Source organism: Dipteris shenzhenensis, chromosome 15, assembly GCF_047967505.1.
Source record: "Dipteris shenzhenensis isolate YYH24624 ecotype China chromosome 15, Dip_SZ_1.0, whole genome shotgun sequence".
NCBI classification, from domain to species: domain Eukaryota; kingdom Viridiplantae; phylum Streptophyta; class Polypodiopsida; order Gleicheniales; family Dipteridaceae; genus Dipteris; species Dipteris shenzhenensis.
Genome location: NC_141610.1, coordinates 48,353,659 through 48,367,339, shown reverse-complemented (window position 1 = coordinate 48,367,339; position 13,681 = coordinate 48,353,659). Strand labels below are relative to the sequence as shown.

General features: G+C 42.8%; 1 protein-coding gene across 3 annotated transcripts in view; it reads right to left on the bottom strand.

Moving 5' to 3' along the window:
- Nucleotides 1-13,681, bottom strand: part of LOC147893919 (uncharacterized) — a 70,665-nt gene that overhangs the window by 42,013 nt on the left and 14,971 nt on the right. For all 3 annotated transcript variants that reach the window (XM_087386143.1, XM_087386142.1, XM_087386141.1), the window contains exon 2: nucleotides 1,306-1,555. In XM_087386143.1, the coding sequence (XP_087242269.1) occupies nucleotides 1,306-1,555 (250 nt within the window). The remainder of the gene's footprint in view (nucleotides 1-1,305; nucleotides 1,556-13,681) is intronic.

The window sequence follows — 13,681 nt, the reverse complement described above, 5'->3', positions numbered from 1 at the left end:
GATCTTCTCGCATCAGAATCAGGTTTTTTCGCGACAGAAGTGCTTGGAGAGGCTTCAAACACTCACGGGTGTGTAGAAACCAGCAGAACCAGCAGGAATGAGGGCTTAGGAGGCTGCCAAACAGCTTGGGAAAGCTGTCAATGGCTGGGGGAATGGATTCCCGACCTGCTCTGATACCACTGTTCGGTGTTGGAAGCAATGGAAGCAAGAAGGCGAAAAACGAGATGCTGTAATAGATGGCTGCAAAACTGAAGTGAGGAGGCTGAAGGGAGAGCCAACATAACAAAACCCTAGGGCTAAATGCCCTAACTGGACTAAGTGTCCTAATTGACCTAGATGGTACATAAACTAACTGTACCAATAGTCCTAACCGACTATAACTAGGCCTACAAGGCACATACCATATGGCCTTGACCTCAATAACTAGAATTCAAGCAATTTAACCAACAAAGGAAACCTTCAGCACCTACAACTTCGTGTACCTTTTATTATTCAACCCAAGGTCTTGTTTTTTATACTTCATTTAACAAAAATCCAAGCCACACAAAGATAAAGAAGACCAGGTTCCAAATGGACCCAAAAGACTTACAAAAGAAATGAAATCCTTTTGAGGTATAGAACAACTAGCATACGTCTTTGAAGTTTGCTGCAAAGTTAAGCTCTCCTAGCAGAGATTGCACGTTGTTTAAGGTGGGCTGTGTTTGCTGCACAATAGGACATATATTTGTTGCCCACCAACATGCCAAAGTACATAACAGCCTTTAGAACCCATACAGCTCTGCATACACATTCCACACATTTTGCTATGGTTCCCATACAACATGCAACATGTTGCAACATAAATTTTGCTCACAGTTTCAAAGAACTTCCCATCAAGAGCTTTGACTACATGAACTATCTACTCAAGGGAGAGAATTAATCTCAATTCTCTCCCGTGTTTATTATGAGTTTGGTTACCACGTATAGGTGTCAAGTCTGTAGACATATCGTTCAGAGACAAGGCCAAGGTGCTTGAAATAGCCTTCAAATGTTATGTATTACAGCCTTTCCCTTAGAAAGATGCACTTATACGTATTACAATTTGAAGAAATCTTTCTCACAACTTTTACGACAAATTTGTTCAGAGGATTCCCATTCTTTTAATACAATCATCATCTTTTTCCCTGCTCAAATCTAAGAGGCCATATTATGCGGTAGCTTAACCTGCTACCAAAGGAAAACTGCATGCATTTAAGAAAAACTCAAAAAATGTAAGGGAAATTTTTTTGCAATACACTATTTCATCATATGAAACGAAGACACTACCTCAGGCTTTCCAAACCAGTTCATAGATTTAAAAGTTGCAAGCCGCTTGAAGAGGTCTCCTCTATCCCATGGTCTACAAACTGATTGTGAATTGGACAGCAGATTGGTATGTATGGAAGAAATTCCTGTCACATTACAAGGAAACACCCCTTGCTTTGATGTTACACTTGCTTTTGGTCTATCGAGTCCTTCACTTTCCATATATCGTCCTTTGCTTCCTTGTTTAGATGAAGAAGCAGCTGCTGCAGAGCTGTTTAAAGAGAAAACACATGACGATTTAAACTTGATAAACAAAAAGGAGGAGCATTGCATGGCCCCCAGTGAACCAAACGTATCAAAAGCATAATATCACTTTCTGCACAGGAAACCTTTGTTATTACCCCCATTATTCAAAAGATAGCGTTAAATAGTGGGAAGCACAGGACTCAACTGGTATGCCAAAGAATTTTCAGGCTTATAATTCTGATTAAATTTCGTTAATTTTTGTGGAAGAAAACATTGGAGGTTGTTGCGCTTCTCCATGATTCAGAGACGAGGCAAAGCTTAGAGCAGGCTGAAGCGAATTGCTTAGTGCAGAATCGGTAGAGTATGCTGATTGTTCTAAAAATTGGCATAAACTTCCACAAAGAGATAGGCTACGACACCATCGCTAAAGCTCTAAAGAGAATTGTTGTCGCCCTTACTCCAAAATAAAACAGATGTAAGTTTGAATGATGGAATCGGCAGTCTCCCCTATATTCGCTGAATTATGGCAATGAAAAATGGAGTGCATATGGCAGATAAAGATTTTTTCTTCTCAGACATCGTCATAGCGAGAGAGAGAGAGAGAGAGAGAGAGAGAGAGAGAGAGAGAAACCAGCCTCAAGGCCAACAAGAGGGTGGTAAAACAACTAGCCAGCAAAAAGCCTTCACATTAAGACACTCCAAACACAGATAGGGGGAGCTAGAGCGCTCCTGCTTAACTACAAAGACACAGACTGGCCCCAAATCCTTGGTGCCCCTTTCGGTATTTCTTTATTAATTGAAGAGTCCCACAAGTAGATTACACAATGAGTACAAAATCACTCGCATTCAGCGCTCTTTCCACTCTCAATAGGCATCAGTATCACAAAACATTAGCCCTGTAGGGCTCTGCTCTCACACCCATGTGACCATATGTGAGAAAACAGGAAGCAAGAGCAAGAGTGAGCAAAATGGAGAGAATAAGCTGAACATAGTTCACTCCCCAAAGTGTACTGAACTGAAGTGTAGTACAATGAAAGAGATGAGGGTTTTGTCTAAATGACAAAACCCTATCTAATCACTAACCGTAGTTAGAGATTAGACCGTGGTTAGGGAGAAAAACCTCTAAGAGGGAAATGTGCCCCTAACCCACTTATTACATTACATTGGCCACTGCCTAGAATATAATAATAATTCTAACACCAACAGTGCCAATGTGGTGTACAAGGTAGTGATCAATCACCAAAAGGAGAGAAGTTTAGGGCACTACGAAATGCCTCAAACTTCTCACGTGGAAGTGCTTTGGTGAAGATGTCTGCAACATTGTCATGTGTTGACACATAAATCATACTGATCTCCCCTGCATGCAACTTCTCTCTGACATAATGATAATGAACCTCAATGTGCTTCGTGCGAGCATGAAACACAAGATTATTTGCCACTGCTATAGCACTCTAACTATCAGTGAGAATTGGAGAAGGACCCTCCAATATGAGACGAAGATCAGCGAACAAACGTCGCAGCCAAACACACTCAACTGTCGCTGTGAAAGCTGCCCTGTACTCAACTTCACATGAGGAAGTAGCCACCGTAGATTGCTTCTTGCTTAGCCAAGAAATGCAAGCGTTGCCCAAAAAGAAACAATTACCACTAGTGGACTGCCTAGTATCATAGTCTCTAGCCCAATCTGAATCGCTGTAAGCATGCATCTGCAAGTCACCCCCCCTGGGAAACATCAAGCCAAAAGACTTTGTGCCTTGCAAATATCTGAAGATGCGTTGGACTGTGCATATATCTGCTCACCTAAGATACTGCATACTGAATATCGGGCCGTGTATTGCACAAGTAGATGAGGCATCCAAAAGCTTGGCTGTAAAGTGTGACATCCACTGATTCACCTGCATCATACATAGTAAGCTTCAGCCCCGGCTCCATGGGAGTCGCAATAGGCTTACAATCATGCATGTTGAACCTATCCAAGAGCTTCTGCACATACTTGGATTGCGACATAACGATGCCACGCTTGTCTTGTATAAACTAGATCCCCAATTAAGAATTTAACATGCCCGAATCTGTCATGTCAAATTCAGCTTTCAACTCAGCCTTAAAATCTGCAATTATATCCTCATTTGACCTTGTAAGCAGCATGTCATCTACATAAAGAATGATGACCAAAATATCCCCCCCATCCTTCTTAATGTAGAGGGTGCTTTCCGTGGGACTATTGTGTAATCCCTTACTTGCCAAGAATGCATCTATCTTGGCATACCATGCACGTGGGACTTGTTTCAGCCCATATAAAGCTTTGTTAAGCTTGCAAACCTGAAGCGCATTGCCAGAAAGTTCAAATCCAGAAGGTCACTTGACATAAACCTCTTCCTGCAAGTCTCCATTAAGAAAACCTGTTTTTATGTCCAACTGATGGACATTCCACACAAAATTTAGTCATTGCAATAACTGACCGTATGGTCTCCGGGATGTAGGAGCAAAAGTCTCCTCATAATCTATGCCCTTCTTTTGTGCATAGCCTTTGGCAACCAACCTTGCTTGTACCTGTCAATAGACCCATCTAGCTTCCTTTTTACTTTGAAAACCCACTTGGTACCAATGGCATGTTTACCTGGTGGCAAATCCACAATATCCCAAGTCTGATTTTTTTCTATGGACTGCAACTCATTGTGCATGGCATGCATCCAATGCACATTATCCTTTGCTTCTTCAAAAGAGTCAGGCTCCTCTTCATCAAGAAAAGTCCTTGCATAAGAACTGAAAGAGCCCCCCCTGCGTGCCTTACTGCACTACGAGCCTTGCCAGGCAATGGGGCCTCAAGCCTACTCTCCCTGAGAGTCTGTAGCAACCGAGTCGGGACTGTTTTGGCTGCGTGTATTTCTTGAATCTCTTGCCTGACAACTTCAGCCACACCCTGTGGAGGTACATAATCAACCAGTGGCTGAATCGGGGCATATGGATTAGGAGGAGGTTGCTGTAAATTCTGATTTTCAGAATGAACCTCAACTGGAGAACCAAATGCTATAGGAAGCATCCCCTCAAACACATCATCTGAAGAAGCTCGAATCTGAAATTCAGCATGTGTATGTGCTGAATTTTCAGAGAATATAAAACAAAAAACTTGCGTGAAGCAGGATTGTAGAGACGATAGCCTTTGCTTTGTGAACTATACCCCACAAAAATGCATTTAAGTGCCTTATCTGACAACTTATGTCGAAACTCCACAGGCACGTGGGCATATGCAACACAACCAAAAACTCTAAAATGGTCCACTGAAGGCGTTCTCCCATGCCATGCCTCATAGGGAGTGATTGTCTTCAAAGCCTTTGTGGGAGCCCCATTCAAAACATAGTTGGCACACATGAGGCCTTCAAGACAAAACCTGTGAGGCAACTTCTTACTGATAAGTATGCATCTATTTATCTCCATAAGAGTGCGATTCTTCCGCTCAGCTTTGCCATTCTGTTGAGGTGTAAGCCTCACTATAAGCTGATGCGTGATGCCTTTCTCCTTCAAGAATGCCTCAAACTCATGAGAAATATACTCCCCCCCTCAATCTGTGCGAAGTGTCTACACCTTGAGTCTTGTCTCATTCTCAACCATAGCCACAAAGTGTTTGAAATGCATAGACACTTCTGATTTTGCCTTGAGACCATAGACCCAAGTGTAGTTGGTAAAGTCATCTATGAATATAACATAATAAAGATAACCCCCAACAGCAGGTCTCCTCATGGGACCGCAGACATCACTGTGAATAAGCTGTAATTTGCGTGTAGCTTTCACTGCACCATCCTTCTTGAAAGGAAATCGATGCATCTTGCCAAGGATGCAACCCTCACATGCATGAGGAGGAGGTGACTCTAAAGGAGGCAATGCATCAATCATATCATGCCTCTGAAGTGTCATTAAGCTGCCATAGCTCATGTGCCCATACTTGGCATGCCATAACTCCGCATTCTGCATCGCAGCAATGGGAGTGCTCACTGATAATGCAAGATCGGATCTTTTTTCATATAAATCAAGCTGAGAAAGACCCCGATACAAAGTGCCAGACAACATCAAAGCATAGTCATTCTCTGTCTCTAACTGTGCAGTTATCATCATCAAATACAACCTGAAATCCTCCTCTATTAAGAGAGGACACTGAAAGCAAATTCTTCTTTATGCCTAGCACATAGAGTACATCTGAAATTCTGGAATGTGTGCCATCAATGGATGTGAGAATAATGTCTCCCACTCCACACACTAAATAAGAAGAATTATTTGCACAAGTCACCTTCTTTTTAATAGGTGGAAGATGCAGAGATACAAAAAGACTCTTCTTGAAAGTGATGTGCTTTGAAGCACCACTGTCAAAATACCAAGTATTCAGTGTCTCATTGACACTAAGACAGCGTGCATCGAATCATAGCTGCAAGTCAAAAAAGCATAAGGGTCATCATCATTAGTGGCTCTAGCATCTGAACTACCCACTGAAAAATCTGAAGTGCAAGACAAAAAGTCATAGTGCTCTTCCACAAAGTTCGCTGCAACATCTCTCCCATCATGAGAATGAGGAGCTGATGCATCTGACACAACCATACCTGAATCCCTTTTCTTCTCTTTAGCTATGCACTTCTTGCAATTCTCCAATATAATGACCTGGCTTCTTGCAATAATGACAAATGCCCTTCTTTTTCTGCTTATCTGCATCACCCTTAGCCTTATAAGAGGGCTGTCTTGAATCAGCTTTATGCTGATGTGCGGGCTGATTGGCATGTTGTTTTTGCTGCCCTTTTCCTTTGGGCTTGAACTTGGAAAGCATGGCATGCTCGCCAGCCCCAGTTGCCATATTTCTTCGTGTCTGCTCCTCCTGCAACAGAAGTCCTACCAACTCGTGAAAAGAAAGAGGATTGCTGCCCCCCCTCAATGACAAATTCAGCGAGGTGTGGAAACCAAGATAGGACTCAGGAAGAGAATTCAGAGTCGTCGTAATCATCTTTGAATCCGGAATGACTTCATCAATATTCAGCAGTTGCTCTCTCAAATCCTGAAGCTTTGTGAGGTGAAAATTCATGGAATCTGCCTCATCCATATGCGTATGAGAAAGCTCTCGTTTCAGAAAGGAAACTCTGGCATCATTTCTTGCTGCAAACATACTCTCTAGTATCTCCCAAGCTGCCTTTGATGTCTTGCATGACCGAATGTAAGGTATAATGAATCTCTTCACACAGAGAGAAATCACTGAAACAGCTTGTGCATCTCTAGAGTCCCATCTTTTCTGGTCTAATGTGGTAGCCCCTGGAGCGACAGCTCCAACTACTTGTGTTGCATTTTGACCTCTACCCCTGCCTCCAGCTGTAGGAGTGATAGGTGTAGCCACTGTATCTGGTCTTGCTGAAACAGGCCCCTCGTGCATGGTATGCCAAGATTCATGCCTTTTTTACCAGCAAGGGGCTGCACAATAGTCCTACTGAGAGCACCCTCTACATCAAGATGGATGGGGGGGAAATTTTAGTCATCCTTCTTTATGTCGATGACTTACTGCTCACAGGGTCCAATGAAGATAATATTGCACATTTCAAAGCTGATTTGTAGACCAACTTTGACATGTCAGATTTGGGACTGCTTCACTTTTATTTGGGGATCCAGTTCTCTCAAGAGAGACGTGAAATGTTATGTCTCAGTCCAAGTATGTGCAGAAACTCTTGGACACATTTAATATGCATGATTGTAAGCCCATAGCCACTCCCACGGAGCCGGGGCTGAAACTCACAATGCATGATACAGGAGAATTAGTTGATGCCACACTTTACAGTCAGGCTGTTGGATGCCTCATATATCTCTGCAACACTAGACCTGATATTCAGTTTGCAGTATCTCAGGTGAGCAGGTATATGCACAGCCCAAAAACTATGCATTGGCAGGCAGTTAAGCGCATCTTCCGTTATTTGCAGGGCACGAAGTCTTTTGGCTTGTTATTTCCCAGGGGGGGTGACTTGCAGATGCATGCCTACAGTGATTCAGATTGGGCTGGTGATTATGACACTAGGCAGTCCACTAGTGGCAATTGTTTCTTTTTAGGTAAATCTTGCATTTCCTGGCTGAGCAAGAAACAATCTACAGTGGCTACCTCATCATGTGAAGCTGAGTACAGGGCAGCTTTCACAGCAACAGTTGAATGTGTCTGGCTGCAACGTCTATTTGCTGATCTTCATCTGTCCTTGGAGGGTCCTTCTCCAATTCTCACTGTTAGTCAGAGTGCCATTGCAGTGGCAAAGAATCCATTGTTTCATGCTCGCACGAAGCACAGTGAGGTTCACTATCACTATATATACCTTTGTAAGACTAGAATAAGTCCAATCATACAAATTTAGAATTTTTGTTGTTCTAAAGATCAAAAATCTACAAAGAAAATAAAAGAGAAAATGAAAGAGAAGAAAAAAGAGGTAAACAAAAACTTTTATGAAAAGCAAAAGGAAGACATACTTAGCAAGCAAAGCAACACTTATGTCGTCATCGGTGCCCAAGCATAAGCAGCTATACTGGGTTTCTAAAGACCCGCGGAGTCTCTTGGGCAAACCCAGTGCTTACTAAAATACGTCAAATAAACAAAAGAGAATGAAAACAAGAAATAAAGAAGAAACAAAGCAGGTGACTTAAGCAAAAATAAACAAGCAAGTCAAGAAACAAAAACTTCCAAAAAACTAGAAACTCTCTCTCTCTCTCGCTCTCTCTCTCTCTCTCTCTCTCTCTCTCTCTCTAATTTAAAACATAAAAAGTTAAATGGCACTTTACACTTATGTCTCGTTTCTGCAAAGAGGCAAAAATACATTTCTAACTTAGAAAGCACAAGTATACTCAAACAAACTCTCTTTTGAAACTAAAAGAAAAACGGGCCATTCAGCTCCCCGCTTTTTGTTTTCAGCTTATGTTCAATCATTCTAAACAAACCTAAGGCCGAAACACCATAGATAAAAGACTTCATATCTAAGAATGTGCGAACTTTTTTCATTATTTTCCTTGGATTATACCTCTTGTGTAATAGTAAAGTGATCAAATTACTACATTGAGTGATAAAAGACTCCTTAGTTGTACAAAGGCGGGAAAATCTATGGAATTGGGAAGAAATGACTCCATATTTTGCCAAATCAGAAATGTTTGAGTCAATGTGAGGCATTTTTATAATGTGTAAACCACTATATTCAGGTTGTTCACGTTTATCGTATATATCAACCTCTAATCCTATGGTAGATTGAGAAAGTCTAAGATCTAAGAAAACACAAGAATCCCCTCTTGAAGTGCAGTTCAGTTCACAAGAGTCACGAGGATAGATCACTATCACTACGTCAAAGAGAAGTTGCATGCAGGAAAGATCAGTATGATCTTTGTGTCCACACATGACAATGTTGCAGATATTTTCACCAAAGCACTACCACGTGAAAAGTTTGAGGCATTTCGCAGTGCCCTGAACTTATATCCGTTTGGTGATTAATCAGCCTTGTACATGACATTGGAACTGCAGGGGGGTGTTAGAATTATAGATATAATTCAGCAGTGACCAATGTAATTTAATAAGCTAGTTAGGGACACTTTTCCCTCTTTAAGAGGTTTTTTCCCCTAACTGCAGTTAGTCCACTAACTATGGTTAGTGGCTACTAAGTGTTATGCTCTAGCCGAGGTAGCATGACCTCGGAAAGATCGGTGGGCATTTTCTCTTAGATGACCGACTTCTGTAATATTTAATGTGCGTAAATAAAATGGTCGAGAGAAGTAACTGCCAAGGTCCTAGGTGAGGGTGTAATGGCATTGACTAGGTGGTTCTGAGTGCTAAGGCCTAGGTGCACCTAAATGTGTAATAATGCCAAGGGGCAAATGGTTTAATTGTGCCCCAAGAGAGGGGTAAATGGTGTACCAAGAAAAGGGCTAAAATGATGACATGTGGCAGAGGGAACCATCTAGGGAGTTGTGGGTTTTGTGGAAGGCATGAGAAAAAGAAATTACGTGTCAGATGAAATGCGATCCATGAGAAAAAGGCTGGGTGGAAAAACGATATGCCATCGCCCGTGATTGAGTGGAACAGGAGAGACGTGATTGAGTGGAACAGGAGAGAGATAGAATAGGTTCGTTTCATTTTGGTATCAGAGCCCAAGGGAAGAGACTAAGAGAAGGGGTTCGTAAGCTGTGACGAAAGCTACGAACGGTGCATAGTTAGTGCTATCACTTGATCGATGATAGCGGACAGCAGGCGTGGAGGAAGAAATGCGGCTGCTCGTGACATGCGACGGATTGGAAGGTTGTTGCCCGTGACGAAGACCTCTGTGGTGGCTGAGTTCGTTGTGAGGGAGGTCTTCAACAAGCGTTCACTAGATAGCGAACGATAGGCGTAGAATGTCAGTTGACGAGGGGGAAAGTCAGCGGAGCAGATTGGCGAAGTGCTGCGACAGCATGGCGCACCCTTGACAGACGGGCTTTGCGGGCTTTGCTGAGCACCGACGTGCGCCTGTGTGGAGTCAAGCGAAGGTGGAGCGAGGCGATAGCTTACGTAATAGCAGACGAAAGAAAAAAAAAACCAGACAGTCCTGTTTTACACAGGCCGGAGGACCTCGAAGCTTCGAGACTTGTCCCTGAGGTTCAAACCCAGCGTAACAGGGTTCAACAGGAGGGGTGACGAGGGAATTCTGGGTCTCAGCATTGTCTTTGACGAATTATTCCAGGGAGCAGTTCTTTTCCTTTTTTTTACAAATTTTGAGTTTGCAGTCGATTCGTTCTGTACAGCAGAGGCTGCCGTTTATTATTCCTGCATAACAAAAGGGGACTCTTGAAAAAAAAAAAAAAAAAAAAAAACTTACTCTCCCTTTTGAAACTATGGAGGCAGAAGGACAAGATTCCAGGGTGAATCCTAGTGAGTCTAGAGCACGGTCTACACAACAAATGTCCCATCACGCAACACCTACTCTGGTCGGTAGGATTTCGGTATTAGAAGATGCTTTACAGCAAATCATGAACCAGCAGCTTCAAGTGAACGCTGGTCAGAATGAGATTAGGGAGATGGTGCAAGCCTTGTCGGCTAGGCCATCTAGAATTGATAAGGGCAAAGCTTCAGCAGAGCCAGAGCCCACTATACATTCATCAGAGCCTGCGAGGGTCAAGGTGCCTTATATTGCTAACTATAGACCGGAGAAGTACGCTGGTCGGATGACCGAGCGCAGTTCTGATGTGATCGAGGTTTGGTTACACAAGTGGGAAGAAGCCTTCGCCATTTGTGAAATCAGATCTGAGTTAAAGAAAATCCGTGAGGCCACTCACCTGTTTATTGAGGCAGCGGATAGATGGTGGATAAAGTAGCAGAAAGATCAAGTTGCCCCTACCACCTGGGAAGGGTTTAAAGCTGAATTTAAGAAACACTTTCTTCCACCTGACGAAGAGTCCCGAGCTTGGGATGCTTATAGAAACCTTCGTCAGAGAAATTTGTCGGTGGCAGAGTACACTGACAAGTTCAGGGAATGTGTTATGAAGATAACAGACCCTCTCCCTATGTCGGTTCAGTTGAAAGACTATATCTATGGATTGAACGACAAAATTAAAATGGAAGTTCGGGCTAAATATTTGACTACATTAGATGAATCTATTGCAGTAGCCCTGAACTATGAGGATGCCAGAGGCAGATCTAGTGGATTTGTGCAGGCAGGGACTCAGTATGAGTACCCGAGAAAAGGGGGATTTCAGAGGAAATGGATTTCAAAGACAAGTGTCTCCCAGCCAAGTGGCCACAAACCAAGCAGGTGAAGCCGGTTGAGGGACCAACAAAAACAAGTACCACCGTTGGGGTGAAAAGGAAAATAACTCCAATGGCAGCCCGGACAAAGTCCTCGTTGACCCCTGAACAAAAAGAGAAAGCTAGAAAAGAAGGATTGTGCTTCGGCTGTCTTCAGCGACATCAGTGGAAAGATTGTCCACTGAATAAAGACCGTCGCACGGCCAATATGATAATATCTGAATGCGACGCGAAAATGCAGGAGAGTCCCAATGCGGAACATATGCAGATGCAATTGGCGGGACCTTCTCAGAGGTTAGGACCTGTGTTGTTAAGTGTGTATGTTACTAAGTTAGTAAGCGGTGCACCTGATAACATCCTTTCAAAGCCCGCAGTAACGGGGTATACGGTTTTCAATGAGCCTGAGTTGATTAAAATGAAAGGGCAAGTAGCCAATCATGATGTGATTGTGTTGTTTGACTCAGCGTCAACACACAATGTAATCAACTCGAAACTTATTAAGAGGCTCAAGTTGAAAACTAGTCCGTCTGACTATGCTTATACGGTCAGGATAGCGGACGGAAGTTCAACTGAAGTATGGGACCAAAGGGTTACCCAGTTGGAACTTCGAATTCACGTCTAACTACGCTTATCCGGTCAGGATGGCGGACGGAAGTTCAACTGAAGTATGGGACCAAAGGATTACCCAGTTCGAACTTCGAATTCAGGACTATGTTGAGAAGCTGGATTTTGAACTGACCAGACTTGCTCACGCAGATATAGCCCTAGGCATGGCTTGGCATTTTTGGAAAAATCCAGCCATTGATTGAAAAAAGCATATTTACCAGTTCAAGATGAACGGGGTAGAATATGTTTTGCGAGGTGAAAAGGATTTACCTCGAGGACCACTGATTTCAGCCATGGAAATTCGGAAGACTCTGAAAGAGTTTGTGTGTCTGTGTATAGCATCGGTAGAGTCGATTGATGATGCATCGACTAGCACTAAGGCTACCCAAGATGGGGAAATGGCCGAGTTGGCTAAAGAGATATCAGAGAAGTTCTCTGAATGTTTTAGGGATGAACTACCTTATGGGTTACCTCCAAAACGGAAAGTTCAGCATAAGATTGAACTGATCCCGGGGGCAGAACCTGTAAATAGACCTCCCTATAGAATGAGCTTTACTGAAGAGGCAGAGGTGCGTAGACAACTGGAAGAATACCTCAAGTTGGGGCAGATTCAACCAAGTTTCTCACCTTTTGCTTCGCCAGTGATATTAAAGAAGAAAAAGGATGATACGTTTCGCCTCACTATAGATTACAGAGTATTGAATAATATCACTGTTAAGCACAGGTATCCGATGGCTCAGATTGATGATTTGCTAGATGCATTACATGGAGCCGTGATTTTCAGCAAGATAGATCTTAAGTGTGGCTACCATTTGATCCGGATTAGAGCCGAGGATGTGCATAAAACCGCTTTCAGAAGCAGGTTTGGTCATTATGAGTTTTTGGTAATGCCCTTCGGACTTACCAATGCTCCAGCGACATTCGTCATGCTTATGAACGATTTACTACATCCGTATATCGGAAAGTTTGTAGTACATTTTATTGACGATATTCTAGTGTTCAGTAAAAGTATTACTGAGCATCGTGAACACTTGAGAATAGTGTTCACTACTTTGAGGAAAGCCAGTCTTTATGTAAATAAAAAGAAAACTATACTGTGTATGGTTAGGCTTGAATATTTAGGATTCATAATTACTCCACAGGGGGTAGAAATGGATCCGAAGAAAGTGGCTGCGATACTAACTTGGCCAATCCCTCAGAGTCTGACCGCGTTTGCGATCATTCTTGGGATTTGTCCAATTTTATAGAAGGCATATCAAAGGATATTCCGAAATAGTATCACCATTGACTGATCTGACCTCAGATAAAGTATCTTTTATATGGGGACAGAATCAACAAGAAAGTTTTAACACCATAAAACAAGCTGTGGTCACAGGACCGGTGTTAAAAATAGTTGATCCCCAGAAACCGTTGTTCCTAGAAACCGATGCAAGTGGCATTGCGGTAGGAGCAGCTCTCCTTCAAGAGGGAAGGCCAGTAGCCTTTGAAGGCAAGAAGCTTTCTCCCTCTCAGAGGAATTGGCCAACTCATGAATTGGAGTTGTATGCTGTTGTCCATGCTTTGAAAACATGGAGGCATTATTTGTATGGTTCAAAGTTTTATGTGGATGTGGATCATGATACTCTGAAACATTTTAGTAAACAGCCTGACTTGAGGGGCCGCCAAGCTAGGTGGGCAGAGCTCATGCATGAGTTTAATTTAACGATTCGGTACTGAAGAGGAAAAGATAATAAGGTTGCTGATGCGTTGTCTCGCATTATGCACAACCTGAGTTTCACGGTA